Consider the following 26,028-nt stretch of genomic DNA (forward strand, 5'->3'; position numbering starts at 1 on the left):
TTAAAGGTCAGCATTTTATTATAATACAGTAAAGAGTATAAACTTTAAACAGCTATGTTCTAATATTTTTACACAAGGTTAATAACATTTACATCAAGTGTAGTTTGCACTATAAGCTATATACGGCAGATGTCTGTGTCATTGCATTGTAAACGAAAGTATTGTTAAAAGGAACAAACTGATGGGTTATTATTTTGATAACTTCCTGTGCCGCTGCTCCTGGAAAAAAAAAAATATTTATAATATATCAATAACATCAATAAGCATTATTTGCTAAAATAGTCACAGTTTAGATTTAGCATGCCATTAATTTTCACCCATGCAAGAAATATTTTATTTGTGATTACCAATTACACCTGACATGAATAATACAAGTTGCTTATAATACAGGACTTCCACATGAAAACTCTACATAATAGTATGAGAAAGTGGAAAATGACTAATTGGACAGTTTTAATAACTGCATGTTCAAAAAGAAATCCATCAACATTCATTTAATGTCAATAATCATTTTAGTGTAAAATTGTTTGACATATAAAAAATAGGCAATATAGGAATATTTAAAGATTCCGAGAAACTCCCCCCAAAAAAACTAAGTGTTTGACGAATGGACCCACAAAATAAAGTTTCGATTTTGATATGACCTATTTTGTAATCCATGAGACACATTACAAATTGTAAAATGCACACCATATGACTCAAAACAGTCTGTCCTCTTAAGTAATAAGAGCTTTACTGATAGGGGTCAAACAGCTATGGTCAGCTAGAACTACCAACATGTCATCAGTCCTGATTCTTATAGATGTCTCCCCTGCCTTTAACAAGGACAACTATGATATCCTTCTTGTCACATTCTCTGCCCTTGGCAATACTGAGTCTCCTCTCTGATGGTTTGAATCCTACATCTTTGGCACATCCCAGCGTGTCTTGGCGAGGAGAGATGTCGAGGGTGCATCAGGAAAGCACACAGTTGCCCCAAGGATTGGTTCTGGGTTCTCTAAACTGGCTCACTGGGCCTTATCATCCAGTTCCACAGTTTCTCCTAACAGTTCTATGCTAATACACAACTATACTGGTCATTCCCTCACGATTACAACATGGTATTGGATAGAGTCTCTGCATGTCTTATGGATATTTCAACATAGATGAAGGACCACCAGTTACAGCTCAACTTGGCAAATATAGAGGTTCGTATTATCCCACCCGGCCAGTCTGGCCCACTCCCAATCTCTGGACAGCTTTTCTCAATGAAAACAACACCTGACAAGACAGTATGCAACCTTGGGGTGGTGACTAAACAGCAGCTATCTTTCTCTGACCACATTTCAATAGTCTTTTATTCATGCAAATTCACACTGTGTAACAACCTCAAACTAAGACCTTATCCGACAGAGTATGCAGCACAACTTCTAGTCCAGGCTCTTGTCACATCTGGATTACTGCAACTTACAACTAGCAGGTAGACCCAGATTTGCCATCAAGCCACTAGAGATGGTCAAAAATGCAGCAGCATGTCTTGTATTCAACCAGCCAAGACAGACATGTCTTCTTTTTTCAAGTTGCTACAGTAGCTCCCCGTAGTACACATTAAGTTCAAATCCTTGATACTTGCTTACAGAATAATCAATTGGTCAGCACCTGTGTATATGGATGTACTGGTAAGGTACTAAGCTCCTTCTTGCCCACTCAGGTTCGCCAGTAAAAAGAGTCTGGTGATTCCAACTTCACATGGTATGAAATCTCAATCCTCATTCTTTTCATATAGAACTCCTAGTTGGTGGAATGAGCTCTCTCTCAATGTGTTTAAGAAGTGACTGAAAACTCTACTGTTCTGTGAATATCTCTCAAATCATTAATGAATGTTTTTTTTCCCTCAGAGAATACCGGTCATACTGTTATTTGATCATTTTTTGTTATGCTAGCTTTATAGCTCTTCGTTTGTGGTCACTTTTCTCCTGCTACACTCCAAAACAGTCTCTAGACTGAGGTTTAAATAAAAAAAAATTAAAAAAAATTGCCGTAGATAAAAACATTGGCTTAGCAAATACAAATATAGTAGTTCATCTTAATTTATGATAAATTTAAAGTTTTTAAATACACCTCTACACCAAATTATACAAAAAATCAACTGCCTGATTATTTTTTATTCATGCATTTTACATTTACTTTCTTCAGAGGATTAAAATGGAAAATAAACTGCAGTTTAATCTTACCTCCTAAATATGCAGCAACAGTGTGTGGTTCTGCTGAACCATATCGGCAGCTGTAAAATAAAGAATATATCTTATTTACAGTATTAAATACCCTAATATTTTGCTTCTACTAATACTGGCTAACCAAAAAGTAAATATTATACAAGTGTGGAAATCGTATTCCGTAGGTTGCCTGATTAGTTTGTTCTTGAGCAACCTGTTAATTCAAACTTTACTAGCAATGGAAACAATAACATTAAAAAAAAAAAAAAACCAACTTACAATTCATGAATATAATCGTCTTTTACATTGACACTCAGAGTGTATTCCTGCAGAAGGCTATTAACACAGGACTTTAGTTTTCCAATATCATCTTCAACTTGACAATTATATACTCCTACATAAAAAAGTAAAGTAAAAGCATATCAACTTCTAGTAAATCGATGTTACGTACAATTACACAATTCTGTCTTGATTAAATAGATTATTATAAATAATTTAGGTATCCTCAGTAAAATTAGCATGGACAATATATATTGGTTTTACTTTACACATGAAATTACCACAACCGATAATGGGGGCTAATAAGGTTTGCAAATTTATTTAAATCTGTTTTGCAAGTAGCCTGTTTCAACCCAGCGTTAAATCCAATTATTACTCTAATTTCCACTTGTATGCTGCTTCACATTGCATTAAAATTCATTTTAATTGCTGCTTGCTAATACATTTATTGAAACTGACAAACTGACATTAAATCATATTGCAATTATGAAAATGGAAGGTTAACAAGTAAAACAAGATGCTGCTGTTGAAAAAGATAAAAAATAAAACCCTGCACCTATTTGCGGCATACAATCATACTTACGGCAAAGGGACATAGGAAAACAAGAGTAGTAATGTTTTAGAATTGACCAAAACCAGCCATTGTAATTAATCTCTCATTATTAATATTATTTCTTTACAGGGTCTCATATATTTTGACTCTTAAAGGGCTGTATTCAGTGTTTCTCAACCTTTATGATCCTGCACCTCAGTTTTGCCTCTTTTAAATACATTGATGAGGATCATTGGTCCCTCTTGATGAAATAAGCTCACCTGGAAACGAGGAAACATATTGTGCAATGCTACCCACTTGTGAACCAAAGACAGTAACCTGCAGCTCACCGGCGCTGTGATCCAGTGGTTCAGTAACAGTGCATTACATGGGCCCAGCATACGGCGGTCAAGAGGCGAAGACTGGCTAGTGCTACTCCATACTAGGAGCTAAAATATGCATACCAGTGACTCGCACCAATCCATGGAGACTCAGTTACAATGACCTGTAGATTTTGTGATAGACATATGACCAATTTGACATACAGACACATTGCTGGTCCTAAATAGAGCTGTAAGTTGGTGCATGACTAAGCTTTGATTAAAATTTTTCACATCTTGTTAGGTTGAAGTAATAAAATGGCTAACCAGGTGTGTTTCCCAAAAATGACTGATCTTCATGAATAACGAACAAGACTGAGAATAACATAAGAACAAGTGAGTTTTGTAAGTGTTTCTAGAAGCCCCTCGTTATCTGACATTTAACAGATAAGTTTAAAGTACTTATTTGTTGGCTCCTCCCCAGTGTACATGTCATAAAAACACAGACTCTCTATATTATCCTACCAGTTACATGTGAATGAAAAAACACAGGTAATTAAAAAAAATCAATTAAAACACATTACAGCACAAACTCTAAAAAGATCACATTAATTTAACTTATTAGTCAACATTCTATAAATAGGCTCAATCAGGTTGCTTCCTTGTAAAAAAAGATCAATGGTGAGCTGCAATGGGAAAAGCATAAATCCCTTCCCAAAAGAGAAGTTAAAATAACATTTGGAGGAAGTGGTAAATATAAAAAGTGTTGTTTTCCAAGGCTCATGAGCTTCCCCGAGGACCTGGGCAGGCAGCAAAATCACATCTTTTTAATGTCCAGAACGTGCTCCAAAACGGTGTATGTGCTTTGGTGTACAGCGTTACACCTCTCCTCAGCCTCAGTTTGGGGGTTCATCAATTTGTGAAAAGGAAACACACTGTCTTCCAGTAACCAGCATATACAACACCCCTTACATTTGACACAATCCAGAATCGTACAAGATATAATTATGTGTAATCCCAGGCCACCTGGACAAAATGTATGTAAAAAGTGGTTGCATATCACCTGGATATTTAGCACCTTTCCAACATGTGTATATGAGATTCAAGAGACAGAGTATAAATAGGGATAAGCGTTTTATTGACTGCACCTACAATGGCAGGTATGCCTGAAATGGCATGAAAGCCAATTTTGATGACATGAAAAGCATTCCCTTCGGCTGAAAATTTAAGTCATGTGCCTGGCACAACAGTAATCTGGTTACTGCATGCACAGATTTGGACACAGAGGCCTTGTTGAGGCCATGTGCATTACCCATGGGCTGCAGGAAGCCACTGGTGGCATAGAATCAGAAAGCTGTTAGAAGCTGCACAGTGGGACTGAGGGCAAAATTCTGGCGTGTTTATCTTTTCAATCTGTCCTGCACGAGACCAAGGACAGACCTTATTTAATCTCTGGTCAGTCTGTATTTCTATATTAATTATTACCAAGATGGCTGAAAAGGGTTCATGTCCATCTGCATAATAGCATTTAGATCAGTGACTTGACTTCAAAGTTCTCTGGATAGCTGCCATTGTCACTGCTGGTACCGAGGGGTGATTCACCTTCCACTTAACACTAGAATTACCAAAGCCTAGGAAAAAACTTGTATACCTGGCCCACCTTAAATCCCTTTGCATCTCTCCATCAGCGTCTTTTGTCTTGTGAATGTGCAGATCAAGACAAGCAGCCTACTATTCCCAGCACCCCCCGAAAACTGCCGCAGAACGGGCACAAAGTTCTCCCATCTCATGCCTCAATTATCTGGGAGTCAGGTACCTAGAGATGTACAGTATATGGAAATCACAGATTGTTATTTGGAACACATGCATTTTATGTGTGTTCTGTTTCTACAACAATCTATATAAACACATTGTTAAAACTGAAACGTTTTTCATATTTTAGTAATAAATGACAAAATGTAGACATAAACTGTATAATGTGTGAAGCCTTAAATCCAAAGATCAAATAAACACTTTCACAATAGGTACAAGGCTGATACAACAGCTTCCATGGCACAGTGGGAAGAACTGCTGACTTGTAATCAAGAGTCCCCCGGTTCGATCCTGACTGCCTCATATTTGCCGTTTTGAGTAGTGAGCTGCTCTTATTGTTAATATTATACAATAATATAATAGAAGCTTACATCTGTGGCACCTCTGCAAAAGAACCACCTCTTTCAACCTTCGCAAACATATGTAGTTTTTAATATCTGGAAAAATTTGGAATTAACTTGCTTAGAGATCTTTATATAGACAACGTCTTTGCATCCTATGAACAATTACATTCCAAATTTCACATTCTAGCTACACATTTCCTTCACTATCTTCAAATCAGGAACTTTGTTAAACAGAACCTTCCCGATTTTCCTCATCTTGCACCTTCATCCATGCTGGAAAAAATATTGCTCAATCTCAAGGACTTAGACACCATCTCTACAATATATAAAATCATTTTACAATCCCTCCCTTTCAAAAATCCAAGAGGACACTGAGAAAAAGATCTCTCATAAATATATCAGAAAAGGAGTGGAAAGTAGCAATGCAGAGAATTCACTTGAGCTCCATATGCGCAAAGCATACAATTATACAACTCAAAATTATATATCGAGCACATCTGTCTCGTCTAAAACTCTCCAAAATGTTTCCAGGGCATGATCCAACCTGCAAACGCTGCAACCAAGTCCCAGCCTCACTGGGTCACATGTTCTGGGCCTGCACCAAATTAACATTATTCTGGACCAAAATTTTTAATTACCTTTCAGACAGCCTTGGTCTCACAATCCCTCCTAACCCTTTAACAGCTGTGTTTGGGGTTCTTCCAGATGGGTTTAAAGTAGAGAAAGACAAATTGTGATTGCATTCACTACACTTTTGGCACGCAGACTTATAGTGTTAAAAAAGTTAAGAGTTTGGGTTCTTCCAGTTTAAGTCAGTGGGAAAATGATGTGTTATACTAGTTGAAATTGGAAAAAATCAAATACTCAGAGGATCTGTACAGACTTTTTTCAAAACATGGCAGGATCTAATCAGTAATATTTTAAAATAAGCTCATAAAGCACAGAGAATTTATTAATTTAGGTATGTTTACAAGCCTTAAATTTCACGCCGTTTGCCTTGCTCTCTCTCGCAGGGGTGGAGATCGATTTGTCCTTAACTCAATTTTTCTTTTTATAAAAACTTGATTGATTTGTATGGATTGCAATAAAATTAATAAAAATAAAATAAAAAAAAATATACAATAAAAACATACATTTGATTTGCGTCTGTAACAGCCCGTGTAAATTTGAAGTACTTGTATTTGTAAAAGTTAGCTTTTTTTTTTCACTTTTATTCTCTCAGTCATGATCATGATACATACTACACCCGCCCCCCAAAGGGATATGACGCTGTTACTTTTTATTTGAAACTAGGAATAACTGTAGATGTGAGTGGTGTTTTCAGACAATGGAACTGGAAATTCTCTGATCCAGATGGATAAAAGCTGACACACAAACACAGGTGAATCTGCCTTATTGATATCTTATTCTCACTTGAATTTTTTTTTTTTAATTCAGTTTTATTGAGTGTTACTGCTCACGCTGAATTAGTATGCACCTTATGGTCCACGATGTCAAAGCTGCACTTGCAAAAAAACAAAAAGAATGCATGTCGCACTTTTGCCGATGCTGTACTTTGTATATAAAAGCCAGATCTAATGTTATTTACATTGATTTATTTACTTACTTCCTACAGCGTAAAGTCATAAGTAGACTGCAGAGCTTTCTGTGTTTGATTAACAAGGACATGCTCAAAAAATACAAAAAAATGCCACGAAAAGTGCATGCTAGCACTTCATTTAGCAAGAAAGGAGTACAAGAATGCAGTCAGACTTCTTTTTTGGGCACATACACCATCCAGATCTAAACACTAGCGTGGAGAGTTGTTCGCGTACTGAACAGTCTATAGCTGCAGGTGGAAGCTGTCCTCACTGTATTTTGTATATAAAAGCCAGATCACAAGTTATTTACCTTAATTTATTTACTTACTTCCTATAGCGTAAAGTCGTAAGTAGACTGCAGAGCTTCCTGTGTTTGATTGACACGGGCATGTTCAAAAAATACATGTGTAATGCCATGAAAAGTGCATGCTGACACTTCAGTTTGCAAGAAATGGTAGGAAAATGCAGTCAGACTTCTTTTTTGGGCACATACACCGTCCAGATCTAAACACTAGCGTGGAAAGTTGCTCATGTACTGAAGAGTCTATAGCTGCAGGTAGAAGCTGCCATCGCTCTACTTTGTATGTAAAAGCCAGATTAAATGTTATTTACCTATTTACCTTAATCTATTTGCTTATCTTCCTACAGCGAAAAGTCAAAAGTAGACTGCAGAGCTTCCTGGGTACATATACAAAGTACAGCGATGGCAAAAGTGTGACGTGCATTCTTTCTCCGATGTAGAACCCTTGTCATCTGAGTTCACCTCTGTTATAGCACATCTTTATGTGAAAACAGCAGTGTCATATTGGGGGAAGCGTGAATGTGACTGGGAGAATAAAACTGGAGAGAAAAAAACAAAACAAAGCTAACCTTTACAAGTACCATAAGTACCACCAGCTGTTACAGACTTAAATCAAAATTATGTTTTTATTCTAAAATAGTAAAAATAAGAGCAGCTCACTTCTCAAAAGACTCTGTGATCGAACTCGTAACCTTTCAATTACCAGTCAGCAGTTCTTACCATTACTCCACCAAAGCAGTCGTATGAGTTTTTTCATAGACTTTGGTAATTCTAGTGTCAATGAACATTTGTTATACTGCTCACTGGAGAAAGGTGTCAAGAAATGGCAATGCCTGAACTCTTTTAAGTTTGCGGTTATTACAGTGTCAGCAATTACAGATGAAATGAGGCTACTGTGGTGAATGTTTATTATGTCAGTCCTAGAAACAATTTTGTTCCATTTTTGGAGCTTTTGTTTATTCAATTTATCATTATTGCATGATGTCAATATGCTAACATTTGTATTCTCATTTATTTGGTGTGGCTTCCATTTTCCAATTATCTCTGCAATGTCCACAGTCATGTTGTTTACAGTACACATTCTCATGGCCAATCATGTAACAGTGACACAGAGTCTTCGTTTCTCACTTACTTAAGATGGCAGTGCACCATGTTTGGTATCCAAATCGCTTCATGTCTACATTTTGTCAATTATTACTAAAACATAAAAAAAAGTTTTTGTTTTAATAATATGTTTACATAGATTGTCGTAGACACAGAACACACATGAAATGCATGTATTCCAAATAACGATATTGTATTTACTCTATACAACTCTAAGCAACTGACACGAGGTAAACAGACTTGAACTGAGAAAACTTTGTGCGGCGGTGGGGGTTGTGAGAGCAGACTTCTTGCTGCTTATCAACATATTTACAAGACAAAAGACGTTGACAGATAGGTGCAAAGAGATTTAAGGTGAGATGGATTTAGGAGTTTTTTCGTAGGCTTTGGTAATTCTAGTGTTAAAAGGATGTAACTGATTGTTCAGGGAGTACTGTCAACCTGCAGATAAATGCAACAGAGCAAAAAATGGAAAAAAAATAGTAACAAAGAGTTTATAGTATTTTAATTTTATTTTATACCCTGTAATCCAATTTTAATTTCATTTAGCATTTTATTTCTAGTACACAGAATCCATTATCGTTAAACTTTGCTAGTTAAGAACTTGGTATATTTTGCTCAATGTATATATTCTTAGTACCAAACCTAAATTAATGCATTATGGTGACCCAATGCTTTTCCAAAACTAAATGTTATTTATTACTTCAGATACACAGTAACACATACCTGGGTATCGACCATGCTGTTGATAGAACCTGTCAACAGCTCGCAACATTAAATACAACACCATCTCATTGTCTGGATTATCCATGTATGATGCTGTAAAAAATGTTTTTAGACAATCACAAGTTTAGCTATTTGTAACATTAAAACATGTTCTCTTTGTTGTACTAAAAGAAATATATGCAATTTTTTAGGGCTATGCAATGTTAGAGGTGACCATCTACACTTATAACAATGTTTTCTCGGTTTATTGCAGAACACATACACTCACCTAAAGGATTATTAGGAACACCTGTTCAATTTCTCATTAATGCAATTATCTAATCAACCAATCACATGGCAGTTGCTTCAATGCATTTAGGGATGTGGTCCTGGTCAAGACAATCTCCTGAACTCCAAACTGAATGTCAGAATGGGAAAGAAAGGTGATTTAAGCAATTTTGAGTGTGGCATGGTTATTGGTGCCAGACGGGCCGGTCTGAGTATTTCACAATCTGCTCAATTACTGGGATTGTCACGCAAAACCATTTCTAGGGTTTACAAAGAATGGTGTGAAAAGGGAAAAACATCCAGTATGCGGCAGTCCTGTGGGCAAAAATGCCTTGTTGATGCTAGAGGTCAGAGGAGAATGGGCCGACTGATTCAAGCTGATAGAAGAGCAACTTTGACTGAAATAACCACTCGTTACAACAGAGGTATGCAGCAAAGCATTTGTGAAGCCACAACATGCACAACCTTGAGGCGGATGGGCTACAACAGCAGAAGACCCCACCGGGTACCACTCATCTCCACTACAAATAGGAAAAAGAGGCTACAATTTGCATGAGCTCACCAAAATTGGACAGTTGAAGACTGGAAAAATGTTGCCTAGTCTGATGAGTCTCGATTTCTGTTGAGACATTGAAATGGTAGAGTCAGAATTTGGCGTAAACAGAATGAGAACATGGATCCATCATGCCTTGTTACTACTGTGCAGGCTGGTGGTGGTGGTGTAATGGTGTGGGGGATGTTTTCTTGGCACACTTTAGGCCTCTTAGTGCCAATTGGGCATTGTTTAAATGCCACGGGCTACCTGAGCATTGTTTCTGACCATGTCCATCCCTTCATGACCACCATGTACCCATCCTCTGATGGCTACTTCCAGCAGTGTAATGCACCATGTCACAACGCTCAAATCATTTCAAATTGATTTCTTGAACATGACAATGAGTTCACTGTACTAAAATGGCCCCCACATTCACCAGATCTCAACCCAACAGAGCATTTCTGTCCCCCCTGGCCATTGAACCTTACTCTTATTCGATGTTAATTAATGCTGACTTATTTTCTTTTCTTACTGTGTCTTTTATTTTTCTATTCTTTATTATGTAAAGCACTTTGAGCTACTGTTTGTATGAAAATGTGCTATATAAATAAATGTTGTTGTTGTTGTTCTTTGGAATGTGGTGGAATGGGAGCTTCGTGCCCTGGATGTGCATCCCACAAATCTCCATCAACTGCAAGATGCTATCCTATCAATATGGGCCAACATTTCTAAAGAATGCTTTCAGCACCTTGTTGAATCAATGCCACGTAGAATTAAGGCAGTTCTGAAGGCGAAAGGGGATCAAACACCGTATTAGTATGGTGTTCCTAATAATCGTTTAGGTGAGTGTATATAATAATGGCTTAGATCATCAGGATAATTTATCTAAGATAATGCACTGCTACTATATCCTTCGATAAAAATCTTATGGTTGTAACAGTCATTTATAGACTTGCTTATAATTCACTCAAAGGAATAACTATTGATAGCCTTTACTTACATATTTCATCTTTATTTACATTTTCAGCATTGTATTCTTCTGCAAGTGATCTGCAACGTACAACACGTAGAAATGCAGCATTCTTACCTAAGTAAAATTTTAAAAGTTAATTTTCTTTAACACAAACATAAACAAAGGATTTGTCACCGAAATGGAAAATGATTCTACATTTCTGCAAATATCATACTTATATATGAAAAGACATGCTGAAATATTAAATACTTATAAATTACTGTTAAGTATTTAGTAATAAACAACAAAATACTTACAAAACAGTCTTATTTCTTGCTCAGAGATGCTCTCTGATGGCTACAAATAAGAAAAGTTACATAATCTCAACAGTGTCTTTACAGTGAGGAATGAAAAAGTCCCATATTTGTACTGAACTGTACTTCTTACCTTCCAAGCCAAAAACCAAACTTTGATCAGAAATGAAAGCTAACTATTACTTTTTGGCACATTAAAAAGCTTAGGGTGAAGTGCATTTTTCATTTAATACTATTAATTAATGATGATTATCATTACAATTACACAATCTAGTATTTTTCTGCATTATGAAACCTTTTCATATTCTTTAAGGAAAAGCAATACAAATTGCACAAAGAAATATGTAATTGACTTACCCTTCCAACTGACTGTAGTAAAGATGCTACATAATTAGAGACAACTGCAGCATCTTCTTTTGCTTTTTCTCGATAACTAATAAAAGAATAAAAAAAAAAAAGACAGATAGGAACAATCAATCTCTTTTGGTATCAATAGGAGTTTTACAAAATTATACACCATGTAATTTTATTTATACTGGGCTTTGTTAAAATACATCTGGAAAACACAGTAAGTAAATAAATACATAGAACAACAAATTAAAATCAATCAAATATGCCTCTATATTTAAAATGCTACAGAGAACATTCATCAATACCATATTTAATTAATTTGCATTTATAAATCTTGCATCTCCTAATAAAATATTCATTTTACAGCAAGTTTTATACCTATTTCCTTCAACTTACCTTTGTAACTCCAACCCTGTTTAAAGCAGGATAGTTCTACAGAATATATAGTGTGTTAAAATCAAAGTCTGTCTCATGAAGGTGGTTAAGGCAAATGCAAACTAGTGTGCAGAATGCTGAGTTTTAAGTGTTCTTGAAGTGAACTTATTAATTGTCAATGGAACTCTCAAAGACAGCTACTTTTTATTCATTTTAACACTTCGAAGTCTGTGCTGCTACTTTTATGCTCACTTTGCAGAACAAACTGAAGCATAATCATACGCTGACACAGTCTTTATAGATGTCCTGACACTTGATGCTCGTCTCCCATCCTTCTCATGGAAAATTGCAGATGTTTTCCAAGAGTACAGCAGTTAAGATGAAAGTGCACATTAGCACCCGATAACCACATAAATAGTTGTGATACAGTAAACACTGGACTATGGAGATGAAAGTGGATATCACAAAGCACAACTCTAATGCTGACTTACTCAGTACAGATATCAGTTCCTGGGGTAGTACTGAAGCACTGCAGCATCTAATCTTAAAGAAATTTCTCTTTCTTTCTTTTTTAAACTAGGGTGCTCTGCACCCTGCTCGCTTCACTTGCCCACCCCCATGTTTGGTTTACCGGATACACAATTTAAAAAGATTGTTATTTTCATGGGAATTGTTACATATGCATTATTTTCACTTTTACTTAAAAAAACCTTTGTAAAAACAATACTTGTCCTTTATTTCCGGCCCCAGGCGTGGTTACATCTGTTTCTCGCAGGACATATAACGCTGCTCGCATGTAAATATACACCTGACCGAATTGTGTTTTCTTTGAAATTAAAGTTGTCGTTGCTTTAACTGTTGAGGGACCACAGATTCTCATAGCGTATGGTCCATTATTGTGTAAATCTATGTTTTGTGCATTGAATGATGCGAAGAGACGTTGTTTTCTGCTCTTTACCTTTTATTTCTGACCTCGCTTTGTCCTGCTATTTTTTCGAATACACCTGGTCCTGATGATTCATTTCTTTTTGTTTGCACTAATGTGATCTTTACTATCTTTTTTTTGATACTGTAACGACAGACGTAATAAAGTGTCACAAAAGTTTTACTTGAACAATCGCTGACTTCGTAACCCTAAACACAACTTGCTAGCACCCTCTCTGACCCCTTATCCCCCAGGTCTCACCCAATTTACCACATCAATCAATGCTCTGCTATCAGTCTTTCGTGCTGTACTCTGCCCTCCCTCAATCTGACCTAACAGTCACTTAAAACAAAAAAAGCTTCAACCTGGCTGGGACGCTACAATACTTTAGAATTTTACTGCTTTCATATTCTTTACCTTTCTCTGCATGTGCATCGCGCCATCGTTTGTTTGAGCCATTCGAATTCCAATCATTTCATAATCTCTTATCTGCCTTTTTTTCTCTCCAAAGCTTTTGGGCCTCTTTTCTCCGCGCTGCTGTTTCTACTTTGCTTAGTCGTTAACGTTTCATCTAGAACGTATTGCCCTTATATGCTTTATATGTGCTGAGAGCACAGGATCTGTGTGTGCTACATGCCTTTACACGACTGAATGTTTGCTGGCTGTGCTCTCTTATTCGATATTTTTTGCGTCTCGTGGGTCTTTTAAGCGTCTTCCGAGAACTTCCAAGGAGATCACGTCTCATCGCCCTGCTTTTCCTTTCCAGGATTTTTTTTTATAATAGATGAGTGTAAATTTTCAAAAGGGGCCCACTGAAGCTGAGATGGCTACAGTGTTGGTTTATTTTTGTGGTTTATACTTGGTGCTCCTGTTTTTATTCTAAGGTTATTTATTTAGGTTGGCCGCCAAAACGAACCATTACCTTGTACTACTCCGTCAACACTAAGCACAACTTGGAATTTGTGTGAAAACGCAAAAATCATTTTGTAATTAGTCATACATTTCAATTCACTAAAGGTCTCAATTCCAGATAATTGTAAGTTATAAGCAACAACAGTACCCTTTAAAATGTATTCACACAATTTACATCCTCTTTTAATCTTTTAAATTACGATGCAAAGAAAATAACAGAGTTCTGTCCACTTCCTTATTACAAGTCAGAAACATTTTTGCATAACATTCAGGTGTACTTGAAGACTTAGTTAATTGTTTTGAAAGCTGCTACTTTTGTAACAATGAGTTATATTAAAAAAATATTGAATACAATTGTGTGTATTAGAGGGTACACAAATACATTTTTTAATGACATAGTTTAAAACATTCATTTAATTCAAACAGAATGTTGTTATGATCACATTTTAAGCTTTAAATGATTTGGAAAATTGTCTGTCTTCAATATTTATAGAACTCTCTATCATGGGAAACCAGTAAGGTGTGGGTGAATTCCCCACCATGTGGAGAGTCAAATTTAAAATTTATATGTATGCTGGTTTAAGTGAGTTTTTCGAGGTTGCTCAAGAGCTTAGTAGTGAGGAATGAACTTTAAGGTTTAAAATGTACAACTGTACATTTTTTCTATAAAAAAAAGTTTAAATGCAAAATACATACATATTTTGGAGTTTAATGAATTTATCAGAATCTGCTATCATGTCTGGGATTGTGCCGCGAACTGGTAGGTTGCCATGTCCTTCATTTTCCACAAACTGTTTCACAGCTCGAGCAAGCAACCAAAATGAGGAAGTCTGGCAAATTAAAATAAGATTACATTTTAGAACATAACTCAGTGTTAATAATGTGCTCAATTACTGAGCAGAATGTAGCAGAAACAAATTTTGCATTTGCATGTTTATTCTGTCAGTCTCAATGTTTACTATATATAAAAAAGTCACCTGTGTTGTGAGATTGCAGCACTGTTCATCATTGAAAATAGATTCTACTTCACTTGAAATCTATTAATATTAAATGGAAAAAAGATTGAAAGCATTAACAACATGCAAAAAATGATTAAAGTACTTATCACAATGGTGATCTATTCATGTAATGCACTTAATATATAAATTCCAACCTTAGTTGGGTTCAATGCTGTGTTTACGTTTTTAATGGCTTCCTCAAAATTTTCTTCAACCTCTGGTGCCCCAGTCTCACTTTTACGGATTCCTGTCAAATAAATAAGTCTTATCAAGTTTTACATACAATATGCAATAACACGTTTACTAAGGCCAAACTAGAATTTTCATATAACAGAGGTCTGTCAAAAAAATAAATGAATTAACAATGCTTCTAATATTAAGACTTGTGAGAGGTTTTTAAATTTAAAACATTAATTAGGCAGTATCAGACACGGCACCATTCCAAATGCCAGAACAATTTGTTTTTGTTTCATAACCTTCAAAAGTATACAACTCCATTTCCCACTGAACTTTTTCATATTACATAATATGAATATTATAAAGCATCAAATATAATGTATTTGAAAGTAATTATTATTATCCAGTTCAAACATCAGCTATATAATGTTAATAATATAATAGATTGGCCAAAGAAATTATAGTTGTTAAGGATAAGTCTCTTTAAAAAATGTGGGCATTTAAGACACAATTTATTTTTTTGTGGGAAGTTCAGTGTTTTTGTATCATTCACTCTAAGAAGGAATATAAGGTTTTATGAAACAAAGCAAAAAGGGATAAACCAAAAAATAATTCCTCTGCGTTTGACTATAAACATTCATTGTTCTATTTGATCAATGCTAAATTCCCTATATTCCTTAGCATAAACAAAACTAACTCTCTTGCCTGCCATGTAAGCATTAGGATAATGCGCACCATGGTGTCTGTGGACCCATGAATCCTTATGGTCTATTAAGGTTCCAGGCAGTCCGGGTGTCTGTCCTTGAAATGGAATTTTTCTCCTAGAAGAAACTGTTCCTACCTAGACATACAGTGCTTTGAGAAACGTATCCTGTATCCCCCTCTTGGTGTATGTCCTGTTTTGCTGCATTACATTTTCTTATTTTACTATCAATATACTGTATAATGTTTTATAAGGTGCAATGTTCAACTGTAGGCCTTATCAAAGAACTTGCATAAAACCCATGCACACAGATGTACCACCTTAACTCCATTTCTAGTTTTCTAGGTTCAACGCTTTGTTTTGGGTCTTCTTTGTATATTTAAAATCTAACAACTAATCAAAAATTATTTTTAATAATAATACATTTTATTTATATAGTGCCTTTCCCATGCTCAAGGCACTTACATTTTCCTGAATCCAAAAAATAACTGAGCCCTGTCATTAATAGTGCTTAATTTTTTAAACACCACATTTGGCAGAAACTACAGCCAAAGTTGCCAAAATATGAATTCCCAAGTTAGCCATCATTTCAACTGTAAGTAGTACAGCAAATGTGAAGTTATAAGAAAGCGGGCCTATAAGAATGCTTACGTAAAGAAATATAATTTCTTTTCAAATTTTGTGTTCAATGCAAATATTTCACAATACACAGTTAATAGAGTACACAGATAGGCAGGTAGATTTCAGAATACAGTATGCAACCTGTAAAAGGTGATAGGTTGTTTTAATTTGTCCTTTACCACTTCACCATTCAGATATGGACTAAAAAAAACTTATTTCTGACTATCTAATTTAAAAAATGGTATTGTGTTTTCCAAATCACTGCTAAACATCAAATAGACTTGAAAAAACTTTTTCCTAACTTGACACAGGTGTATGAGGTGTTAACTTGGTGCCACATCACAGGCTGTGATCTTAGACAAAGGTTCATTCAGTGTAAGACAGCTTTTTCATTTACTATGCCACAGCAATGGAGTAAGTTTAATTTTTTTCTCCATTCTTCAGAGGTCAAACCATATACTACATATCACAGATCAGTGCATTTTAAATATACCTGAGGCATTTCCTTCCTTCATCCAAGGTTGAACTCCCACTTTAAATAAGTGAGTGACAAATAAAACATAGTCACAAAAGCATCAGTGCATACTACATAATAGTAAAATATGAACAAAAATTTTAAATAATCTCCTTCCAACAAGTACTCAAAGCTGTGTTTGAATACTCAGGGACACCGATATGTTTTTTGTTTTCACATTGAGGTCCTTATAGGCAGTTCTGGTATTTAGAGAAACTCAAAATACTGCACACCAACTTGTATTGCTAACATGCATGTTATTAGCTGTAAACTGCATTCATGAAAAGCAAAAAACTTCTTTTGACCAAGATTGCAAAATTACATTGTGCATTTTCCCACAGCTCTCTACTTCATCTTTTAGACAGAAAAAATAAAGCTTCAAATAAAGGATCGTACAGCTGAAAGGGTGCCTAGTTAAAATGTATATACAGTACCATGACATTTTCAAAGCCCGCTTGGTTCTTAACAGAGTCATGATAAAAATATGTATATTTCTTGTCAATTTTTTTTTTTACATTAAGATGCCTATCCTTTAACAATTACATATTGTACTTCACAGATGAAAGAAAAATATAAGAAAAAAAAAAAGAGGTTTAGTCAGGTTCCTCATCTGGTTCCCAACAGAATTAGCTGCTGTTCCTGCTTCTAATTATACTATAGGACCACTGCATGTAGGTCCTTCTACTAATATAAACCTTTACTGTTCAATGCGTCTGTTGTATGTATATTAGGATCCTTGTGACTGATAGGTATCAGCTGATAAAAATAAAAACACACACATATCCATTTCTTACAGTACCTTATTGTCATTTTACTTCTCTTTGGATATGTACCTGTTGATCAATAATCTTTCATCCACTTTAAAATGCCCTACTCTGCTATAAACAATTATTCTTATGAAGATCACAGGGAACTGCAGAAAATCCAGGCAAGAACAGTGCAAGGATAAATTACATCTTTCAAAAAATACCACTATATATAGCTCAATTTTTGTGTATTGCTTACTAAATGCGAATAGAAGATAATTATCTATTTAAATTTCAAAATGAAATAAAAGATTATTATAGTACATGGTACAGGCAATTTAGGTAGACATCTCCTTTAGTCATAATACACTGCTTGATATGGTCACAGTATTAAAATTAATGTCATTTGATCTCCAGAATAATAGCACCATTATTTCTGGCACTTGAACAAAAATCAGGAAATAATAAAGAAAGAAATAGGTTAGCATTTTTAAGCTGATTTCTGCCACTGATAATATGAAAGGCTAGTTTTTCTTGTGACAACTAGTGCAGTTTATTCCCAAAGAAAATTCATTTTTAAGTTATGGTGATACAAATCTAATTTGTATCCTAAAAATGAGCAATAAATGCACTGCAAGATTTAGACAAGAAATATGTGCAATGTAAAAATGTATATGTTATGCAATCCTACTCTTCTCATTATTAACAAGCTACTCATCAACCAGACAAAATATACTGAATAAACTTGTGTACGTGGTTAAAAAGGATACACAAAATTTAAGTAAAACATAAAATAGTGGTTAGCAATTTCTTCCCAAAAAAAAAAATGTCTCTATTAAGTCATGAGATAAATATATACAAAAATCTAACAAAAGGACACTGTGGGAGAAAATAAAAAACATATACACACCTTGACGTATTTGTTCTTTAAAGGCCTCTTTCTCTTTAGATAACTTAGGAAGATGGTTATTGTTCTGAAATTACAGAGGCAAGATAAATTGCCATACTTAAATTTAATGAATTTAAAAGATTAAAACCAAAATTATTCAGTATTGTCACATTTTCTAGAACTTGCCATTGCAACATAGAAAAGTGCCTCAGTAATGCAGCTGATGATGGCTTTATTTAAACAGAGTAAATGACTGATTTTTGAGTATTTGTCTTCTCTGCCTTGTAAAAACTGATCCATTCATTTTTATTATGACCACTTCAACACAAATTCTATCTATATATATCTATTTATCTCTTGCTATATATGTATACCTCTACTGTCTATCTTGAGTAGGGTCGGGCAGCTAAAGCCTATCCCAGCAAGTAACTGATGCAGATAAAATACAGCATTATATATATTTCCCATAAACACACACACACACACACAACTACAGCACAGTGCATGGGGCTGCTGCTTCATGAATCCAAGATCCTGGGTTCAAATATAACACAAGTAGTAATTTGTTTTGGGTTGAGTTTGCTTGTTCTCTCTGTGTTTGTATAGGTTTTACTTCACATTATTTAAAGCATGCAGGCATGGTTAATTGATGGCTTTTTGATATGTGCATGAGTGGATAAAGTGATAAGACTGGTAACCTATCAATGACAGTTTCCTGCCTTGCATCTAATGATGCTGGATGGGCATGACCCTTAAATCTTAAACCAATTCTGATTCATAAGAAAGTTGTAATACTGAGTGATGAATTTAAAAAATACAAAAAGACAGCTATACTCCTAGGTAAAGCTAAACAGAATAAACTCTTTAAATCATTTGCATGTTAACACCAAATGTCCCTTTATACCATACAAGATGTATTACAAGAGAAAACTATCAAATAGAAGTTCATTTTTCACCACTACTTTAAAATTGCTTTGCAGTTTAAAAAATAAATTCTAAGCAATAACATTACACACTAACACAGAAGATTTCACACACTTCTCAAACATCAACCTACCTCACTCAACCATTTTTCCAAATACTTTGCTATCACAATTATCCATGGTGTATGGCTATGATCCTGTACATTTACAAGGAAAAAAAACAACAAAGTAAAAATCAGGGGTACTAAAAATTAAACTATAATTTCTTGCAGTGCAGATTTATTGCATTGCCAAAGGATGTAGTTTTTTTTTTTTATATTATAAAGTACCTTCTTATCCATATTTTCCAACTCAAAACTCTGAAAGTGTTTTTTGAGAGATGTAAACGGCTTATCCAATCGTAAATCTTCCAGTGCATTATCTGGATGAGATTCTACCACTGAAGAAGGAAATATATTTATCAAATACTAGGTTAGTGATTATTAACATTTGATACATTTTTCCTTATTTAATTATTACATTTTTATTATTTATTTATTGTTCTGACACCTTTCTCTCATGTCCAGCATTATGTTTCAGCAATCTGTGCCATAGTAGCTCTTCTGTGGGATCAGACCAAATGGGCTAGCCCTCACTTCTCACATGATCAATCAGCCTTGAGCACCAATGGCCCTGTGGTTAGTTTACTAGATGTCCTTGACCACTTTTGGTAGATTATAACTGCTGCATACCAGGAACACCCCACAAGACCTGCGGTTTTGGAAATGCTCCAACCCACTTAGTAATCGTAATTTGGTCCTTGTCAAAGTTGCTCAGATCCTAATGTATGCCAATTTTAATCACGGAAAACACATCACCTTCAAGAACTTTACTGTTCACTTGCTGTCTAATGTATCCCAATCCTTGATGGGTGCCATTGCAATGAGATAATCGATGTTATTCACTTCACCTTTCAGCGATTTTAATGTTGTGGTTGATAACATTTTTCAAGATAAACATACTTTCATTTTATTTGCAGTAATTTAGCTGTAAATGATTTTTCTCAGTTTCATTTCTTTATATTTTTAACCATTATACCATAATAATAATAAAAAAAAAAAAAAGGTCAGTCGAATTACGAGGTCGGTTTACTTACCAGTGTGTTCCTTTGTCAATAATCTCATGTATCCAACAAGCCCATATGTCCGACAGACTAAGAGAGGTATTCCAGCATTCCACAAAATCGTAGATAATTTTAGCAATGTACTAAAAAGATAAAAATTACACATTTTTGCTAAGGGCATTTTGGAAATCACCCCAACTTATTTTTACTGTAATCCATAACTGAGACCAATAGAAATAAAAACTAATACCTTTCTGGTAACTGCACCGCAATTACCATACTAAATCGTTGGAAAAATTCTGGATCATTGTCTAGGAGCTCTTCTGGACTCTATAGGAAACAGCAGAAATATCTTGGAAAATTCAGAAAACATGCTACTTTTTTGAAATGCAAAAACATTCTCCATATTTTGCATTTAATGATATAATAATTCCTTGAACTGAATCAACAGAGTAACACTCTGGAGTTAAACATACAAATCAATACACATTTTTTTAGCCTTACAAAAGAAAATTATTATTCCCATGGAAAGACATTAAAATATTTAGCCTCTTTATACCAATATTTTATTTAGCAGGAGTAGTACAATTAAAGTCAGAAATGTGTAATGCATTTAAAACTTCTTACCTCTTCAACAAAATTACCAGACACATCACTGTTAAGTTCCTGCAACAATTCTGTGGCAGCATAAGCTCTGTTCTGTATAGGAAAATGAAAAGATTTTAAAATATTTTAATACTTTGCTAGGAGAAAAAGAGGTAACAGGTTAAAATAATACACTCATGAACATACCTTACCAAAGCATGTCTTAGTTAGGAAGAAGCTATAAATGAAACAACACATATGTAATCAGATGTTTGCAATAACAAAGATTGTGTTTTCTATTTAAGCACCTTGGAAATAAATATTTTCTACTAAGATATAAAACATATGTTTAAAATAGAAAAGTAAACCTAAAAATTAGGCAACCTGCAATTTACCTAAAAGATAGCTTAAACCAGTTTGAAAATATTGAGTTACAAAGATTCTAAACATAAAAAAGACAAAAATGTCAGTGCCAATGTAAGAATTTTCAATATTTGATAAGCTGAACATTTGACAGAACTCAAAACACCAAAGAGACATAAGACACCTTTTCATTATATTTGCACTGGGATTATATGCTACTAAAACTGTTCTGCATGAGCCATGCTCATGTTCCACATCATCAAAAAGTTGGGATTAAATTCTGATACTTTTTGCTGTATGAAGTGAATAGCTTTAAACTCTTCACAGAAAAATGTGGCAGAGCAAAAGTGAAGGCTATATGCAAGAATTTTTAATTATTTATACATTTACTTGCTGTGTATGCCTTTTTGTTTTAGGAATACTAGGGACATACTGGGATTTGATTTAGTAATACTCAGCCATACTACAATTGGTGAAGTCTTTCTGAATCATAATTTTTTGCAATCTGATCCCATCCATATTAAATCCTTCCTGGAAAATTTCATCCATCTGACAATTTGTAGAACAGATGGAATTAAAGAAGAAAAAAAACATTTAATTTTCACTTTTTAATACAACAGCACTTAAAATATTTATTTTTGAGTGATAGAAAGCAAAGCAAAAACATATGTATGTGCATCACATAACTTTCATTGATTCGATTCAATGACATGTTAGGTGGACAGGTGATGCCAAATTAGCCCCTGATGTGTATGTGTTCACCCTGTGATGGGTTGACACCTTGTCCAGGGATTGTTCCTACCATGCACCCAATGCTTGCAGAGATAAGAGTCAGCTTCCCTGTGACTCTGTTCTGGATAAGCAGATTTAGAAAATGGATGAATGGATATAATATTCTCTGACAGTAAATTCATTAAATACCATTTACACTAATGAATTCTAGTTCATGAATTTACTAGTGTAAATCTAGTTCAACATCCAAGACGCAAGGTAGTAACCACCCTGAATAGGGTGGCAGTCTAACAATTGGTATGCTGATGTAAATTATGCTCACAGCTAATTTACAGTGAACAATCATCTGTATCTGCAAATCTTAAACATCTTTGTGCACCTGAGAAGAAAACCAATAATGCACAGCATAAACAAAAAATAAAAGTGCAGCTACAGGAATAACAAATGGACTCCATAAAAACAGTGGTGATTGGCCTAAGATTCAAAGCCAAAAATCAAAATGAAGTTGTGAGACATTCATTGCTAAAACACCAGGACAACCTGTCACCCCTAATTACTAATTATATCAATAGGTGAAATTATGCTCAAGTAAACCAGACTTTGCAAACAATCTTTATTTCATATATTGTTCTTCTATAGTAAATACCATTCAATGGCACATTACAAGTTTGGAAAAACATTTTTTCTTAAATACTCTATAGGGGGGTTTGCATAAAGCTTCACAATGATTCAGAGGTAAGGACTGAACTAGTAATCCTGCAATACATAGCTTTCTTTCCTTCTATGCCAGTTGTGCTTACATGCAGACACAAAAAAAAATAATTTAGTTACTTATTTCCAACATCTTCTCCACTAACTGAATGTCCATCCACAATGGTAAATGCTCCAATACCTTAAAGAAAAAAAAATCATAAAGAAGCAAAATAAAGAAATTGACACAAGTGTTCATATCAGGTTAAAGCAACTGATGAAACATTGGGTTTTGTCAAATATAAAAAGGACATTTTTTAAAAAACCGGTGCTTTGATATCTGTGCTTTAAAGTGCATTTTTAGTATAAATCAAAAAATTAATTTAGTAATACTCTACAAAAACCTTTCTAAAATTACATATAACAAAACACTTCATATTCCAATTGACATGACCTATAAGAACAACAATGCATTAGATTTTCAGAAACTGAGCCAGGCGATGCGGGTAACGGCGTATTATCATTATCGGCTATAATAGTATTTGAGGTTGTACCTGGAAGCACTAAATTCTTCATTATTTCTGTTCCCGTCGCCGAGGCATTGATTAAGCAGACATGTGCATTCTCCAGAGCTTCTTGACCATGATCTCCCCACAGTCTTCAAGGAATAAAGGGCAAGGAATTGCTCACAAGTTCATAAAATACATTAAATAAAACTTAAACCAATGGCTTCTGGCATGTTTCATTTTAATTCTGCAATGGTAAGATTACCAAATATTTAAAATCAGCTGCACATTATGAACTACTAGAAATTTTTAAACACCTCAGCAAAACCCATGTTCCAATTTCCATTTTAAATTTGCTAACAACAACAGATGCTCATTGATGTGTTTATATACATACATTTTACCTTTAAAGAACATTGGACTTTTCAATTTAGTTCCACCTGCACATTTCAATGGCCTACCGGCATATTAGAACATAAATACTCAAATATCAGGAGCAAGATAATACATTATTTCAAAAATCGAGAAATTGACATCTGGTTAGACCAGTTTTTATATCTGAACTCTCGGCTATCTTCACTACCTGAGCTGTCGATCATATTTTTGTTCTTTAGTTGCCTTGACTTTCATGGTTTCTGCCATATTTTTAAGTTCACACAGACGACTCTTTCATCGCCTTTCCTGCTCATTCTGCTGCGGCAGATTCGACACAGCCCAGTTGTTGACTGTAAAGTAAATGTAGTTCTCTGCTTTGGTAGTTGCACTTTCGACTGTAGTTTAAATTTTAATCGACAGAGGTCGCGGTACAAACACATAGTCATTCCTTTCCTCGCACATTATTGGAAGAATAAAGCAAGTTGAAATTCTAATATAAAACAACCAACTACACAGAACAGTTGACACAAGACCAACAAGATAAATGTAAAATTATTTTTTCAGACAGAGCTAAATAGGACAAACTAAAATTGGAGACAGGTACATATTCTAAGATAGCTTAAGAGCAGGGACATTAATTATCCTCATATTTTCGAGTAGGTACTTTTTTAATTGTTCACTTTAGGTCGAATCTATCCTGGCGACACCAGCAGAAAACATTAGTGAATATTGCAGGATATACAAGTATACAAATATAAACGCTGAAATTTTTTATTTGTTAGTCGATCTGAAACATAATTTCGAATGTAGTAGAACATCCAAGTAATGAAAACAAGATAGAATATGATTCGGTGCTTAAAGTTCACATACGTAGCTTATTTTGCCGCATGCTTAGTTTAACACACTTTAATTTCATAACTGATTATCATTCTCCACTTTGTCTTTTGTTAAGGCTAGTTTTGAGTAAACTATTTTTCACTGTTCCAGTTGTATTTTATCCCCTAGTACTACATCCCCATATATTTAAATATAGATTATGTACCTGGGTATACCTTGCAGTAGACTGCCATTCCACCCTGGATTACAGTTCTGTTAGTTATTGCTCCATGGACATTCTTCATTTATGTGAAATGTTCAAAAGAATGTTTAGGATTTTTTAATTAAAAAAAAAAGAAACTTGCACAGCAGATGACCCACAACTGACTGGCAACTATTATAGCGCCATTGACCAGAGTTAGCCTGCTTTATTTTGCGATTCAATACAACAGATGGTGTTCCAGTGTTTAATGTGTAGGAGTAAGGAACATACACCCACATTCATGAATCATGTTTAAAATGTATGATGAAAAATTGGCTGTCAGAACTATAAGTGAAATACTACAACTTAGGTCTGTATTACGATTATTTGGAATATCCCTTGGGTGTCATTTATATGCAAATTTTGAGCCCAACACACAAAGTATGCCACTAGGTGCAAATCAGATGCTCAAGCATTGATATGAGTAAGCCAATCTAAATTCTATGACTAGCATAGTTGTTTTCACAAATTTGGTTTGTTTCTAAGGCTGATAAATTGAAAGTGTCAGGAGACTGAACAAATTCTAAAGTACTGGTGCTTCTTTACTTTTTTATTCTTGTTTTCTTCTGTACTTTGCAATTTGACATCTACCTTAGAGCTGGTCTTTAAACCTGTGAAGAGAACAACCTGCTCCAATATTAGTGAAGCAGCAGTGAAAGAGATGGTGCATGGCACTTGATGGTGAATGCAGAGTTATGTTTACATTTTGATTAAATTAATATCCAATAATATTGTCTTTGGGCTTTGCTGCTTAATATAAGACAGCACCACCATGCTGTCCCATTTATAAACCTAAGGGGACAAAATATATAAAAAATAGACTAGACCAGTTACATACCTGCTAAATGCAACACATAATCATGGGTGGGGCTAGTGTCTATTCTAGAAGCACTGAGGGCAAGGCAGGAAGCATTCCTGAATGGGACACCAGTCCATTTCAGAGTTTACTCATGAACACAGTCACACTCACACAGGGATAATTTGGCATCACCAATTTACCTGATTTGCATGGCTTTGAGGATGTGACAGGAAAACTACAATATCTTTGGGAAAACCCATGCAGACATTGGGAGAACACACAAACTCCACACAAACTCACACCTGGTGGCATGGATTGTGGACTATCTTACAGACAGACCTCAGTATGTGTGTCTCGGGAACTGCAGGTCTGACATTGTGGTCAGCAACACAGGAGCGCCACA

The 26,028-nt window shown here is 34.9% G+C and overlaps 1 protein-coding gene across 2 annotated transcripts; it reads right to left on the bottom strand.

Moving 5' to 3' along the window:
* nae1 (nedd8 activating enzyme E1 subunit 1) lies at nucleotides 1-24,104 on the bottom strand. Of its 2 annotated transcripts, XM_039763239.1 has the most exons (20): nucleotides 23,957-24,103; nucleotides 23,422-23,525; nucleotides 23,009-23,069; nucleotides 21,290-21,320; nucleotides 21,125-21,196; nucleotides 20,748-20,827; nucleotides 20,531-20,640; nucleotides 19,725-19,834; nucleotides 19,530-19,592; nucleotides 18,494-18,557; nucleotides 14,978-15,069; nucleotides 14,802-14,861; nucleotides 14,521-14,654; nucleotides 11,619-11,694; nucleotides 11,265-11,304; nucleotides 10,996-11,082; nucleotides 9,194-9,286; nucleotides 2,475-2,589; nucleotides 2,214-2,263; nucleotides 1-219 (listed from the first exon to the last, which is right to left on the bottom strand). In XM_039763239.1, exons 1-20 carry the CDS (start codon nucleotides 24,013-24,015, stop codon nucleotides 110-112), a joined length of 1,611 nt encoding a protein of 536 aa, XP_039619173.1. In that variant the 5' UTR covers nucleotides 24,016-24,103; the 3' UTR covers nucleotides 1-109. The 2 variants fall into 2 exon arrangements, with proteins under 2 accessions (XP_039619173.1, XP_039619174.1); XM_039763240.1 differs by lacking the exons at nucleotides 1-219; nucleotides 2,214-2,263; nucleotides 2,475-2,589 and adding an exon at nucleotides 8,194-8,560 and having other exon boundaries at nucleotides 23,957-24,104.
* Between the last annotated feature and the right edge of the window lie 1,924 nt (nucleotides 24,105-26,028).

This window comes from Polypterus senegalus, chromosome 9 (assembly GCF_016835505.1).
Source record: "Polypterus senegalus isolate Bchr_013 chromosome 9, ASM1683550v1, whole genome shotgun sequence".
NCBI classification, from domain to species: domain Eukaryota; kingdom Metazoa; phylum Chordata; class Cladistia; order Polypteriformes; family Polypteridae; genus Polypterus; species Polypterus senegalus.